Source organism: Lucilia cuprina, chromosome 2 (assembly GCF_022045245.1).
Source record: "Lucilia cuprina isolate Lc7/37 chromosome 2, ASM2204524v1, whole genome shotgun sequence".
Classification (NCBI taxonomy): Eukaryota; Metazoa; Arthropoda; class Insecta; order Diptera; family Calliphoridae; genus Lucilia; species Lucilia cuprina.
In genome coordinates this window covers 69276921-69293538 of record NC_060950.1, presented here as the reverse complement: position 1 = coordinate 69293538, position 16618 = coordinate 69276921, and the positions used below count along the sequence as shown (strand labels likewise).

At 29.0% G+C, this 16618-nt stretch overlaps 1 protein-coding gene across 1 annotated transcript; it reads left to right on the top strand.

The window, feature by feature from the left end:
- The first annotated feature begins 7959 nt into the window (after positions 1-7959).
- Positions 7960-16170, top strand: LOC111680293 (serine/threonine-protein kinase 25). The gene is made up of 8 exons (XM_023441927.2): positions 7960-9362; positions 10316-10414; positions 10480-11118; positions 11197-11342; positions 11419-12154; positions 15103-15471; positions 15554-15747; positions 15928-16170. The coding sequence occupies exons 1-8, from the start codon at positions 9348-9350 to the stop codon at positions 15938-15940; spliced, it is 2211 nt and encodes a 736-aa protein (XP_023297695.2). The 5' UTR covers positions 7960-9347; the 3' UTR covers positions 15941-16170.
- Positions 16171-16618: the final 448 nt, after the last annotated feature.

The window sequence follows — 16618 nt, the reverse complement described above, 5'->3', positions numbered from 1 at the left end:
ATAGACTAGACTATAGACTAGACTATAGACTAGACTATAGACTAGACTATAGACTAGACTATAGACTAGACTATAGACTAGACTATAGACTAGACTATAGACTAATAAGCTCTAGGTTAGACCAGAGCTTATTATACACTTTAGGAAGCTTAAACTAGACTATAGACTAATCTAGAGACCAGACTTTAGAATAAGCTGTCGACTAGACTGTGGACTAAACTATAGAACAAACTCTATACAAATCCTAACTATAAAATAGAATAGAGTGTAGTGTATTTATTTTTATTTCTCACTTTTATATTTAATTATAACATTAAATTATTTAATTTTATAACACGAGGAAATTGTTTCATTAATTGTAAAGTTTTTTTATTTTCAGCTTATCGTAATCATGTTAAGTAGTATTGCTTTATAAACAAAAAAACATTAAATGCCCACTGCAGGTACTAAATTTAATACAAATAATTAACTGACTATTGATTGAAGTAACCCCTGCAATTGGCAAAGTTAACCTACATTGATAATGAAAAGTTGAATGACTCTTTTTTTATCTTATCGTGCAGAAGAATGTAATAACTTAATTATTCAATATTTTGCCTACAATACTATTTGATTTAGTTATGTGTATATGTATGTATGTATAAAGTGCATTTACATGTGTATATGATTATTCCCTATAGATGGCAAGAAAAAACTTTTATTTTCACTGTGGCAAAAAAAAGGAATATGTGTATATTGATTGATATTACTTTTTCATTTAAAAGTTATTGAACTTTAACAACAGGAACTTAAAAATGGTTAAATTTAAACGGATTTTTTTTTTGTTTCCTTTCTCTCTTAGCAAGCAAGTATGTTTGCCAATTTTTTATATAAAATTTTTGTTTCGTAAGTTGTAGTTGTAGGTTGTACTATTTACATATAAATATGTAAAAACTAGATGCATAAAAATAAATAGATTGTATATGATATTTATATGTATGTGTAACAAAGATGAAATGATACGTGATAATAATATGGATATCTTAACAAACACGTATATCCTGGAATATTTTTGCTACTTACAACATGTTGATACAAATGTACTATGACATATTCGTATACAAAAAAACAACAAAACGAAACGAGAGGAATGACAAAAAGCCAACAGTTTGAAGTCAAAAATAGATGAATTGTGAACAAACAACAAACAGAGTTAACATTGAGAAATATGAAACTGTTTGATGTTATAAGGCAAATAACGAAAAATGTGACCAAAAAAGCAGAAGGAATTAAAAAGACTATAGGAACGTGGTGGTGAATAAAGGAATTTACACAAATATTTGTTTTGCATACAGCATTCAAAAATTCCTTGACTTAAGCTAAAAGTCATCATGACTGTTTAGGTTTTTTCTCGCTCCGAAAAGAAAAACATGTTAAGATCAAACAACCTGATAAGCTTTTAAAAGAATCCTTGAATAAGTAACAGTCCTTTTAAACATATGTTATGTATACCATGCCAAGGAAAACTGTATCCTGATAAACAACAGAACAAAACGAAAAAAACACAATCGAAATATGTGACTATATTCGTCCCCAAATGAACGATCATGTTTCCGTTTCTTGTTTTTTTTTCTACTTCTATTTGTTTTCGTTGCTGTTTCATTTATTCAAATTCCCTTAGAATTTCTATTGTTTCAAATAGCAGCAATAGTTATAGTAAATATTTTAGTTTTCAAGTCACGTACTGCTTTTAATCCTGACAAGAATATTATTTCCATAATATGTATGCACAAGACACGTTGAGAGATAGAGTTGGTTAGTGAGTTGAAGGAATGATAGAAAGAAACCACTAACAGCACAAGCAACATTGAACAAATAATAACATTTTTAAACATGTCAAGGCTTATTTTGATATTTGATGGTTGTTACTTTTGTGCGGCGGCCGAATAAGGTTTCGGTGGGGCAAGAGTTTTAGCTTTAGATGAATTACTTGTTCAAGACACTATTCCTTATAAAAGATTTTGACAACGAATCGTTTTGTTTTCGAGAATAAATCGTTGTCATTTCGACAATGCAATGTTCTGTTTGACAACATAGCGTTGTCACTTTGACAACACATTATATTATTATTTTTTATTTGATTACGTTGTGTACTATATATATTTTGTTGTTAATTTGACAACTACCCGTTCATATTTTCAGCATTGATGTTATTGAAAAATTATTAACATATTGTTGTCAATTTGGTACCAAACGTTTATACTTATTTGCAGTATACATCTGTTTTCCTCTGTCTACCCGAAGAACTCATTATCTAGAGTCTGTCTGTAGTTTAAGGGAGTCTGACTTACCAAATAGACTTTAAAGTTTCTAAATATCGATAAATTTCTCCTTCAGAAATAACTCCGCATTTAGGAGACTTCTTCGTATGCTACTTATACTTAAAGAAAACAAGGCTTATGCCAAAATAATGCCTAATTTTTCTTTCAAATATTCGAGCTACATTATGTCTTTACCACCGAGATCGTTCTGCGTAATAGCAGGTAATTATTGGTGTAATCTTACATATATTCCTCGATCATAAGAAGTGTTCAATCATTAAAGTCAGAAAGACAAAATCACAAAGTTATTACCCGCTTATAATCCAATATGTCACCGATTGCTGCATTTTACATTAGAGTCCCGTTTGGCAGCGGGTCATCAAACATGTCTAAATCATTTTAAAATCTCCACAAAACTGGCTAATCCACACTCTTGACTTTGCACTATTTGCACCTTGAACGGACATACAATTTCGACGATTTCAGTTTAAGTACCAGAGCAGTACAAGTTCGGCAGCCAACTGATTCAGATAAGTTAAAAACTCACTTATTTGTTAGATGACCTAGAGACCTTAATAATAATCTAACATCCCGACCACGATTATGCACTTATTTGCACGACAACAGAAAGGCTTACATCAGTCTTTGAAAGATCATTAATATTTTGGGTTTCAGATAAATCCCCTTCAACTGGTTCCTGAAGAGCCGGATAAGAAACTCTCATCAGCCGTGAGTTAAAAACTCATTAAAAGGCGGGGAGTACATCAAGGCAATATATCCCGGTTGGTGTTAAAGTGACTAAGACCTTGAGTACTTTAACATTGGCGTCTAATCTCACAATCTGGCCATTTGACCATAGTGTAATCCAGAGACGTTTAATTGACTTCTCTTTTTTGACTTGCAAGGAATAAGCACTTGATATACTTTCGCGATTACAGTTGTGGAATGTTCGGCAATCTTCAGACCACATATGAAACCTTGCCAGATAACATGCACTCAACCAAATTGCTGAAATGGGTTCTTGTTGTTCCAGAAACGTAGTGGCGACGTCGAAGAACGATCATATTTGATGTGTACACACAATTACAGTGCTGGAATGGAATTCTGTTGTTTCGGAAATGTATTTGGGAAGCCAAGATGTAGCTTCCTTACACACAGGGAATACACAGCAGATAAGTGTGCAGATATGAACAGAGATTGCCTGACTAACTTTATAACCTGTTCTTGTGATAAGTATTAACTCATACTCAACATACAGTTCCAGATCACATCATTTGACCACTAGTAACATAACACCAAGTTTAGAGTGCTTCACCAAGGAAACATGTCCTGGGGCATATGTTAAAGTAACAGTTATCATTGGAAGATAAATTTTGCAGTCAACAAACTGCCGTAGTATCTGGCCCCATCATTTGACCACTAGTATTAGTACCTCTATTTCCCAGGATTACTATAGCACCAAGTTCAGAGTGCTTCAGCAACGAATCATGATGTTAAAGTAACAGTTATATTTATGTTAAAACAAAAATTGTCTGTAGTATAAGCTGTTAGCTTTAAACCTTTTACGTCTATGTTAAGGAGATAGTTCTTTCGCTGTAATCTTGGAATATGAAAAGCTATTTGTTGTCGTGTTAGTTCACTGCGAGCAAACAGTCTAGTAGAGATGCAGGGATTTTGTTTTGACAATAAAAACTATTATGTCAATTACAATTCTCTGGAGTTTATGTCAACTAAGGAAATACAAAATAATGGAGCTTTTTGTATTTTAACAGCTGATCGCTATAAATAGTTTAAAATTAAGCCTAAAAGTATTTTTATGGAATTTCACTTTATTCGGCTGGTCTCTTATAAATATATTTTCCATTTATATTATGTAAAACGACAACTTGCCTTTTTTCCACAACTTGTTTGTCATTGGCTTAATAAAAGGTCTTGGTTACAGGTTTCTTTTAAATAGCAATAGCTACGACCTATGTATGTAGCTGTTGTTGCTTTAAGACTACAACATTCTACAATTCTTTTTAAATTCTATTCTTTTCATATTTTTGTCATTTTTTTACGTTTTTGTTGGAGTGGGGCAGTCAAAAAAAAGCTTAAGCTTTTCTTGGATTTACAAACAATTTACAAATGGAATATAGAATATTTGTGGAAAATATGTGCACAAACATTTGGAATCTGTTAAGACATACTTAAGTTAATCATAATAGTACAATGTTGGGATTTTTTTTCGACAGCATTAAAACATATAAACAGAAATGATATGAATTAATGTTTATCTTAGATTTTAGAAGTATTTTTCTGGTATATTTACAAGTATTTGGAGGGAGAACCGTTTTATTTTTATGGCAAAACAATACTCCCTAAAGATAATTTCAAGCATATTTCTATATACAAATATATTTAAATGACCAAAATGAAAAATATTTCAATAGGCATGTTACAACTAAGTAATAACAACCAGCTGCTGACTGGAATAACTAACAAAACAAACAAAAAACATAGATTTGTATGACCTCTCTAAGTTTAAAATGTAATCCATGGATTTATTAAAGGTATGAACAAGTTAAGGATCCCCATACAAAAACAGACACAAACACAGGAATAATTTAATGAATGTATATGTATGTAGTTTTAGTCATATCTGCATTCATGTACGAGCATTGCATACATTTGTAGGTATTTGTGAAAAATAAAATCCTGGAAATCTAGTGAATGCTTGGAGTTTGAAGTGCTTGTTTGCTATGATGCTCTAGCTCTCTCCTAACGCTTGACTAAACACAAATAACACGTAACGCCTGCAGCAAAATGGTCATCATGTTATTTTCAAAAAACTGCACTGAAACATCTATATATACACAGACGCACACACACATACAAATAAACAAACATATGTATATAGCTAAATATCTACATGTGTATGTATATATGTATAGGGAATTTCGTCATATATACAAGAGGAACATATGAGTATTTAACTGAGATTTTAAAACTACAGATGACCAGAATTTTTTAAAAGTTTGTATAAAAAAGCTATATGAAATATTCCACTTTTTTAAGTTTTATTTGTTGTTTTTTTAAGGATTTTTTTATTTAACAAATATTTGTTTAAATACCACACACGTACACTAAGACAGTGTGCTTAAAATAAAAATGTATAGTAATAAGCAGGCAAAGAAAACTACGGATCAAAAAACGGATCAACAGCATAAAGGAATATGAAAACCTGAATCTGAAGGTTTGAAAATTTGACTCCATTTGACTACGTTTTTTCGCTATACTTTTAACTCTAACCAACTACTGTTGCTTTACTCACATACTCTTAAATATTTTACTAATATTTTCATAGAAATATAAGAATATTATAGAGATTTTGTTAAATTCTAACAATATGTATTTTGTTTTCTTTTTCAATAAAATCTTTTATTTGTCGGCATTTTAACACAGTCATTATTTTTATTTAAGACAGAGAGAAACAATAATTGTTATTTGTACAATAATATTGTTAATAAAAACATAAAAAATGAAAGCTTTTTTGTTTAAAAACAAAAAGTGTTAAATTATAAATGATTTAAAATTTATTAAAAAACAATAAAATTTTCCGAAAAATATATTGAAATTTCTTATCTAAAAAATTTTATAAATCATTTAAAAATAAATTCAAAAACAACCATAACATTCGAAAAAGTTTAATTTAACATTTAAATTATTTAACGGTAATGTTAGTAATGGGTCACCCTGTTCTACATAAAATATTAGTCAAGACAAAATATTTTCATTTAAACACCCACTGCAACTTATTTAAAGATATCATGTTTAACGAATTTGCAAACAAAATACATAAATATTAATTATTAACTTTAAATGTTTCATAAATATGTCATCTATTGTAATAAAATCAGTATTAAATCACTTTTCTTACATTTTATAAGCATTACGTGTTAATAGCTTTCAGAAAAACTAATAAAATTGTTCAAAACTCCTGTAAATTCAGTTAAATATATATATAACGGAAGTGGAAATGTAATAATTTAACATAAATTGTTATAATCACATGCTGCGCGCTACAAAAACTTCAAAATTATATCACAAAACATTCAACCAAGTTTTCACATACCAATATTTTTCATATATGTGAGATACATATGAGTATTACATACAAAAGTTTTTTGCTAAGAAAACTCTAAAGAGTGAAATAAAGAAAAAAGAACACAAAACAATTAATAAATGTTAATCAATTAAAACAATTTAGCTAAAACACACACCAAAACAATTGAAAAAGCTGGATCATGAACAAAAAAGGTCTTTTTGAGTTTTTTTTATGATTTTCTTACAAAGATAATATGTTTATACGTATACGCTATTTTGGTATAATAAAAAGGATTCGTTTCGAAAAATAAATAAAATTCTATTTATGTTTAAATGGGAAAAACTAAATGCTCTTTTTCGTGGAAAAATCGTAAATTTTAATAAACCATATTTAAATATTCTTTTCAGTAACATTAACGACGTCTTAAAATATGTGAAATATTTTAGTGTTTAATTAATAATATATGAACATAAGTATGTATAATAATTAAAAACAGTTAATGAATCAACTTTATTTCATAATTTTAGTTCCAATTAAAAATTAAATTGACTTTTTATTAACCCATATTTTAATTTAAATAGGTAAACGGAAAAGGAAATAAAGTTGATGCAATATAATTTCAAATAACGGAAAAGGATATAAAAACGAACATTAAAAGAAAAGAAAAAAGAAGAAGACATAAAATAATAAATACAAAATTATACATACATTAAAAAGCTGGCAGCTGCATAAACTCATTAACAGGTTTTCATAGCCCAAGATCTTGCATATATAAGAAATGAAAAAAGCACACGAATAACTCCAAAGAAAAAGAAGAAGAATGAACAACACAACAAACAACTGAAGAACAATTTGTTTGTTAACTTTAATTAATACATTTTTGGGCAAATATTTATCTACACACATAAAAACTTTACACTTTTCCTAATTTTCTTCACTTGCAATAACTTTTATAGCATAAAATAACATTTGATTATTTATACCACAAATTACTAATACAACAGGCCATTTAGTGGTACACTAAACCACTAGCTATTAATTTTAATTTTTATAAAATTTTTTCACACAGATTTTCATATTCAATTAAAGCACCAATATATAATGTATGATTTTAGCTGTTTAAATCTAATGTTTTTTATTTTGTAAACATTTATGATAATTTTAAAATATTAACTTAACACACAAGAAAAATTTTACTAAAGCTTGCAAAACCCGCGAACTAATGAAAATGTCAAACGAAAGAAAACTGAGAATAAACAAAACCCACAACAGGGTTGCAGTTAGTGTAGTTAAAGATAACTTAAATAACGGTAAATTAATTCAAATCGTGCATTTATTAAGAGCTTTAAACTTAAAAAAATGATAATCTTAATAACTATAACCATTTTTTAGCGAGTCACTACATTATTAAACATTTATAATTATTATTTACAAAGTTTTTTAACTTGCTAAACGTATTTTTAACACGGTGGCATCTCTTTTAATGTCAGCTGTCATTCCATAGCATTTAGCTTTTATATATAGCATACATGTGCTACTGACATGAAAAGAAAGACAGACAAAATTAGTAAAGAATCAAAGAGCAAAAACACCAAAAGAATAATTGTAGTAGTAAAGTTATTTGACTTATTTACATAACTGCTATTGTTAATAAACATAAAAAATTAGTTTATTTTCACTATAACAATAAATACGACAACATATTTTTGTAAAACATTTAACTTTAATCATTCTTAAATAAAAGTGCATCTGAAAAGAAAATATTTGTAACAAATCTAATCTGCAAAATCACAAACGTTGAAAAAAAGAAAGTTGATTAACAAAAAAGGCTGTCACAATTTAAGAGCAAAAACAACAAAAAAAAAAACATAAAAGAGAGACAATCCACATACGAAAAAAAGAGCGAACAGACAGTAAAAAACAAATTGAAAACAAAGCAAGTGGAAGAAATTAATGAAATAGAAAAAGAAGTGGTAAAACAAGATCTGTCTTTCGACACAGATTAGAAATAAAAAGAATTCCAAATTTGATTCTAATTTATATGCAAAGAGCATACAAAAAACGAACAGTTAAATAATTTAATAAAAATTGAGCCAAGTGTAGAAATGATTTGTTAATTTGTCTCCAAGACAAATAGTACGAAAAATTCAAAAGGGAAAAACCTAAATTAAGGGCCACAGCAGACAAAAGATTGGGCTGACTGATTGGCTGGCAACGAATTGTAAACGTAGCGTAAAGAAATCGTATTGAGAAAACAAAAAAGCAAAAATATATATAAAAATAATACAAATTTTTTCAATGTGTGTATGTATGTTGTGGCTGGTGTGAATGCAGCAAGTTGCGAAACAACAGCTAACACGAAAAAGAAGTGGCACAAGAAACAATACTATAGATAGATAGATAGAGAGCCAAACTGTTCCCGTTCAAGTCCCAATTGTTGACTATTTGGCTGCCTGGCTGGCTGACAATAAATATCAGTTGTGATTGTTGTGAGTGAGTGACTGTCTGACTAACAGACTAGGTGTAACTAAAAAAGGGGTCCCACGATCATTTCACGCACACACAAACACACACCTAGCTGACTAGCCTAATATAACTCTAGCACTTCTACTTCTCTTCACTAACAACTCGAACAACATACCGCCGTTCCAACGAGTGTGGTTTTTGTGTATGCCTAGAGTTAGAGCTACTACTACTGCTGCTGCCGCCGCTACAATTGTTGCTGCTGCTGATGTTTACGGAAGTAGACGTTGTGCTGGATCATTGTTGTCGTTTCAATTAAGGGAGAAGTGTCTTGTTGTTTTGTTTTTTGTATTTGCAAAACTCGTAAAAGGCGGAAGAGGAAGCCATAGCTTAGTATTCCAAACAACGGCAGTAGTTGCAACGACTGCAAGGGCAGTTTGACACAGTGCCACCGCTTTCATCAGCTGCCCGACGTCACCAGCACCACCACCACCACTATGTCGTGGACAGAGGTGAGTTTGAGAGTTTACTACTAAAGCAGCTGATCTTAAAGTTGCTTTTGTATGTAATTTTTTTATTTTTCTTATTTTTGGAAAATTATTTCTGTTATTCATAATGTTAAAGATAAGGGCTACCTTTTGCCTACTCCCATTACCTCCTCTCGACCAGCGCTGCCAAAAAATGAGATCATCAATTACTATTTGTTTTATATACATTTTTTGTACTTTATCGCATATTTTTGCTTTTTAACCACATTCTTATGAATTTAAGTTTTTTTCACTCGTTTTATAAACGTCTTACCTACCAACAAACACACACATTTATTTAACTTTCTAGGGCTGTCGAGTTTAGAGGAATTTTATATAATTAAGGGGAAGTGTAGGGATTGTATAGGGTGTAAGTACACAATCATTAATAAATTTAATTTTAAAAAATATACTTATTTATGAAAGATATTGCAAAAATAATAGATTTGTTAAAACTGATAATATTTTTTTCTTTGAAATTAGATATCTAAAACCAAAGTATAACTTTAAAACTATACAAATTTTCGGCATTGAAATTTCTGTTCTAAATTGGGTCTATTTCATTTCTCATTCTTTTCTATTTCAGTTCTTTTGCAGTTCTGTTTCAGTTCTAGTTCAGTTCTAGTTCAGTTCTAGTTCAGTTCTAGTTCAGTTCTAGTTCAGTTCTAGTTCAGTTCTAGTTCAGTTCTAGTTCAGTTCTAGTTCAGTTCTAGTTCAGTTCTAGTTCAGTTCTAGTTCAGTTCTAGTTCAGTTCTAGATCATTTCTAGTTCAGTTCTAGTTCAGTTATAGAGCAGTTCTAGTTCTCTTCCCGTTCGTACTAGTTTAGTTCTAGTTTAGCTCTATATTATTTCCAGCACTAGTTCGGCTCGAATTTTTTCTCATCTATAGAAATAAACTTTCATAATTCCACTTTAACATTTTTTAACATTTCATTTAGCAAAAGGTCGACCCGGAGCTAATCTTCACAAAACAGGAACGTATTGGCAAGGGATCGTTTGGTGAAGTATTCAAAGGTATTGATAATCGCACACAACAGGTAAGATTTTCTTAAATAAATAAACTTGTTGCATATATTTCTATAACATTTTACAATTTATTTAGGTGGTAGCCATTAAGATAATTGATTTAGAAGAGGCCGAAGATGAAATCGAAGATATTCAACAGGAGATTATGGTGTTATCGCAGTGCGATTCACCTTTCGTCACCAAATACTATGGCTCCTTTCTTAAGGGTACAAAACTCTGGATTATTATGGAATATTTGGGTGGTGGCTCAGCTCTGGATCTAATGAAAGCTGGTTCTTTCGAAGAAATGCATATAGCAATTATATTGCGTGAAGTACTCAAGGGTCTGGACTATTTGCATTCGGAAAGAAAATTACATCGTGATATTAAGGCGGCCAATGTTTTGCTTAGCGAAATGGGTGATGTTAAATTGGCTGATTTTGGTGTGGCCGGTCAGTTGACAAACACCACTTCGAAACGCAATACATTTGTGGGTACACCCTTCTGGATGGCACCCGAGGTTATAAAACAGTCTATGTATGATTCCAAGGCCGATATATGGTCGCTGGGTATAACGGCCATAGAATTGGCCAAAGGTGAGCCGCCAAATTCAGAGCTGCATCCCATGCGTGTCTTATTTCTCATACCCAAAAATAATCCGCCACAATTGACGGGAAACTATACGAAATCCTTTAAAGATTTTGTTGAAGCGTGCCTTAACAAGGATCCCGAGAATGTAAGTATATAGTTTAAATGAATATATAAAAGTAAATCTCTTTAAATGATGTTATTGTTGTTGTGTTATTTATTGCAGCGCCCCACAGCGAAAGAATTACTCAAGTATCCTTTTATAAAAAAAGCTAAGAAAAATTCGTACCTTATTGATTTGATTGATCGCTATAAAAAATGGAAACTACAAAAAGGCGATGAAAGTGAAACAGAATCTGAAAATTCGGACTCGTAAGTTTTTACTTTTTTAATTTTTAAAACTAATCACTTGTAATTAATATGGATGTGAATGTCTTGTTTTTTATAGTGATGATTCCAAGCCGGGCTGCAATACCGATGAACCCTGGATAATGACCGTTAAAGGTTTACATGTAAATAGTGATGCCCATAAAATGAGTTCCAATCACTTCAATAGGCTCGAAGAGCAAGAACTTAAAATGGATAAATTAGCCCAGGGTGTAGGTGATACCTTAACGCAGTCTAGCCTACTAAGCAGCAGTAGCAGCAATATTAATAGCAAACATCAACAAAGCAGCAGTGCTTCAAATATTAGCAGCTCTTTGTTAAATTCACAAAAACGTGACAACAGCCTTACGCCCAATAATGCAACCACACCCACATCATCGTCCTCGTCATCTTTATCATCAGCTGCAACCTCTTCCTCTAACACACCATCGATGGTGCCATCTTCCGTCACAACTGTAACGTCCTCAAATGTGGCTAATGCCTCAGCTAACACTCGGGAATCGAATCACCATCTTCATCATCATCATCAGCAGCAACAGCAGCAACAACACCAACAGCAACATTCTTCACACCAATTATCCTCCTCCTCTTCTTCGTCGTCGTCGTCCCAACAGCATCAGCAGCAAAAACATGCTCATGCCGCTTCGACTGGCAATTTAGAAAATTCAACAAAATTAAGCGCTATGGGCGCTATGCAATCCAGCTCGTCTAGTTCCAATTATAAAGAACAACAGAAGGTTAATCTTAGACCTACACGTACCGCATCTATGGATGCCGAAATCGAGAGACGTTCATCGGTAATGCTTTTCTTTAAATTTCCTAATCATTTAAGATTATAATGAATTAACACACCAAACGTAAATAACACTAACTACTCTTCCTACTGTTTGCTTTGTGATAATATTAATCTAACTAAAACTTTTCCATAAGGTCTAGAACCAAAGAGGTGAAAAAAATGTATAAATTTTATATTTATATATAAAAAAATGCATTAAAATAACTATAATCTTCTGTAAAGAATTGCTTTTTCAATGTGTAAACAAGGGTATAATATAAAAATCTTATATGTCTTAGACATAAGAGGGGAAAATGTGAAACTTACTTAAATTTTTATTACTTTTTTTAATAACGCGGGTTGCGAAACCTTTAACCTTACAAATTTTAAATTTTTTACATATTCTAGAGCCTTTAGCAAACCATTTTATTAACATGCATAATCCTAACGTACTTTCCCATATTATACCCTTAAGCTTCACAAACATTTTCTCATTGCAACGACACCACCTCTCTATTCATTTTCAAAAGCAAACTATTTTCGTATTTAGCCATTTTGTTTGTTAATCAACTAACAAACAATCTTTAATGAGTTTGTTATAAGTACTTGTTATTTTTTCTAGATTATATTGTTGTTATTATTTACTTAACACTTTTCATTTATCGCTTAAAACCGTTTATGACGACAAACATTGTACGTTTTTTTAATAGACCCTTACAGTTATAATAGAATAGAAATCTAAACAGATTGCTGAAATAGTATTAAATAATTTTATGGTGAAAAATTAATGTTAGTTTCTCATCTTTATCTATTGAAAGATTAAGTAATATTTGTTTATTATTTGAAAAGTTGAGAAGCAAAACAGATGGGAAAACACTATTGAAAATCATTAACTTTAACGTAAACTATTTAAATGTCGAGAGTATCATAATAATTGCATTTTATGGAGAAATTTGCCCAATTCACAATCGATGTGTATCGTAGTATGTCGTAATATTAACAAAATTCAATATATAAGTTTTACCTTTGACCTCTACTAAACAATTCATATAAATCTGTCTTAAAAATTATTTGATTTAAGAAATTATTTAACAAAAATCAAACATTCATTTAACGTTTTAATTTTTCTTATAAATTCTTTCAATTTAACCAAATTCAATATAAAAGGTTGACCTTTGACCCCTACTACACAATTCAGAAAAAAGCAGTCTTAAAAATTACTAATGTATTTTTCAACATAAACAATATTTTTACTACAAATCAAAATTTTTACTAAATTTAGATTTTTCGTCAAACCTCCATAATTGAAAAACTGAAATTTCTTAAAAAAATCAAAAACTTTTTGTAAAAATAATCTTTTCCGACATTTTCGTTAAAAGTCAAAATTTATATTACTTTTCTTAGTTTGACCTTTGACCCCCACCATTTTTTTAACAAATGTTTTTATTCAATATTTAAGAAATTTTAGTACCAAATGGAGAATTATGTTCAGAATCGAAATATTATTACATATTTAGTTCAACATTAAAATTTTAGTACAAAATTTAATGCAAAATTGAAAATTTTGTATAAAATTTGAAATTTTGTAAAAAAATATAAATTTTAAAACAAAAGTGAAATTTTAGTACAAAATTTAAATGTTTATGCAAAATTGAAAATTTAGTACAAAAGTGAAATTTTAATGCAAAATTGTAATTAGTACCAAATAAAAAGTTGATAATTTTTTATTGAAATTTTCAAATTAAAAATTTTGTACAAAATTGAAAATTTAGTAGAAAAATTGAAAATATAGTACAAAATTGAAAATATAGTACAAAATTGAAAATTTAGTACAAAATTAAAAATTTAGTACAAAATTTAAAATTTAGTACAAAATTGAAAATTTAATACAAAATTGAAAATTTAGTACAAAATTGAAAATTTAGTACAAAATTGAAAATTTGGTACAAAATTGAAAATTTAGTACAAAAATAAAAATTTAGTACAAAAATAAAAATTGAGTATAAAAACGAACGAATTGAAAATTTAGTACAAAAATAAAAATTTAGTACAAAAATGAAAATTGAGTATAAAAACGAACGAATTGAAACAAAACTGAAATTTAGTACAAAATTGAAAATTTGGTACAAAATCTGAAATCTTTAATAGAATTTTAGTAAACAATTGAAAATTTAGTACGAAATTGAAAATTTAGTAGGAAATTGAAAATTTAGTACAAATTTGAAAATTTAGTACAAAATTGAAAATTTGGTACAAAATTGAAAATTTAGTACAAAATTGAAATTTAGTACAAAATTTAAAATTTAGTTAAAAATTTAAAATTTAGTACAAAAACGAAAATTTAGTAAAAAATTTAAAATTTAGAACAAAACTTAAATTTAATAAAAAAATTTAAATTTTAGCACAAAACTTATATTTTAGTACAAAATGGAAATTTAGTACAAAATTGAAAATTTAGTACAAAATTGAAAATTTAGTACAAAACTGAAATTTTAGTACAAAACTTAAATTTTAGTACGAAAGAAAAATTTTAGTAAAAAACTGAAATTTTGGTACAAAATTGAAATTTAGTACAAAAGTGAAATTTTGTACAAATTGAAATTTTAATACAAAAGTAAAATTTTAGTACAAAATTGAGCATTTAGTACAGAATTGAACTAAAAAAACATTTTTATTTAGTATAAAATTGGAAATTTAGTACAAATTTTAAATTTTATACTTAGCTTTAAACTTAGTACAAAAAAATACATTTAGTACAAAATTTTAAATTTAGGACAATTTTATAAAAAAAATATTTCCTTAAATTCAATTCAGTACAAAATTTGGTACAATTTGAAATTTTTGTACAAAATGGAGCATTTAGTACAATTTGCAATATTAGTACTGAATTGTAAAATTTATTACAATTTTAAGAATTTAAAGCAAAATTAAACTTATTTTTATTTCTTTCCTTTGTCCCTCTTTTTGCAGTTGCAATTATTGGATCATAGTAAACGTGACGACGAAGACGATAGATCTCTGCGGCGCAGTACTATGGCAGCTTCACATTCTTCAATTGCTGTTTCCTCATCAGGCAGCGGCAGTCATATGCTAGCTACTAGCAGCAGTATGGGCAATGTTTACAATGGCAATACACATGCCAATAGAGACTTTATAAATCATGAGTCCCTAACAACTACAGCTCACTCACCCACTACGTCCAATGTGAATCATAATAAAAATATGGGTAGTAGTGGTGGTGGTGGTGGCAGCAGCAGTGGTGGTGTAGTGGGCAATCGTATTATAACAAATACCAATAGTCCATGTCTAAATAATTTCCTCTTTCCCATACTCTCTGATGTAAGTTTTAAAATAAGAATACAAGAGAAAGAAAAAAGTTTTTTTTTTTTAATTTTTATTTTGTTTATATTAATTATTACAGATACAACGTAAATATAGCAGTAATTCCAGTAAAAATATGAATGTTTTGGACATAGCCGATTTAAAATCGGTATTTGAATTGGCCGAACGCAGTCGTCCTGGCGTAAGTGATCTGTTTCTCAAAGAAATTATACACAAACTAGTACCAGGTTATTCGGAAACACGTATTAATAATATTATGGATAGAGCAATTAGGTGAGTTTGTTTGTTTGTTTAACATATTGTTGTTTTGCTTTTAAAGATTATTTTTGAGGAAAATTTTGTTGTTAAATTGTTTATGTTAGAGCGATATGCTGTTGTTATCTCTTTTATTTATCTAATGTTTATTTAAACTAATCTATTTTATTTGTTTTCTTTTTTATCTTTTCTTTTTAGAAACAAAAAGTAATTTCTAAACCTCAACGTGTCTTCTGTATCTTGGACTTGTTGTGGATTTTATGTTATTCCTTCTTTACGTTTTTTTTTTATAAATATATATATAAATAATATTATTTTTTCCTGTTAGTTTTTCACTCCTGTTATGTTAAATTATATAAAAAAAAAACAAAACCCAAAACTTTCCTAACACTTCCGCAATTTCCGTATTGTAAAAAAGAAATAATGAAAAAAAACTTATCTCAAAAAAGAGAGAAAATTAAATTAAAATTTTAAATTCCCACAAAAAAAAAACTAGTGTGCAAATTGCTAAAAAATAGACAAAAACAACAAAAATATGAAACTTCACTTCAACTCCTCTTAAAAAATAAACCAATTATCCTGTTAAAAAAAACTTAAAACAAATCCTGCAAATTAATATAAATCTTGTAAAAGATTATTAAAAGAAATATTTATTACAATACCATAGTTATCGTAAAACAAACAGAAAACAAATATAAACATTATTACAATAAAAACAACAATAAATTATTATGTACTAACAAAATGCAATTGAATAAAACGATAAAAAAACGTGATCCTTTCTACTTTTTAACAGAGAAATGATCACATTTTTGTTTGTTCTTTTTTTGGACATGATTGTATTGATTTGTATTGTAGCAAAAATATTGAATAATTAAGAAATAGTACA

Excerpts from the sequence above, each read along its gene's own strand:
- LOC111680293 (XM_023441927.2), top strand. Across the intron at positions 12,155-15,102 it reads AAATCGAGAGACGTTCATCG|TTGCAATTATTGGATCATAG; the intron begins GTAATGCTTTTC and ends CTCTTTTTGCAG. Across the intron at positions 15,472-15,553 it reads TCTTTCCCATACTCTCTGAT|ATACAACGTAAATATAGCAG; the intron begins GTAAGTTTTAAA and ends TAATTATTACAG.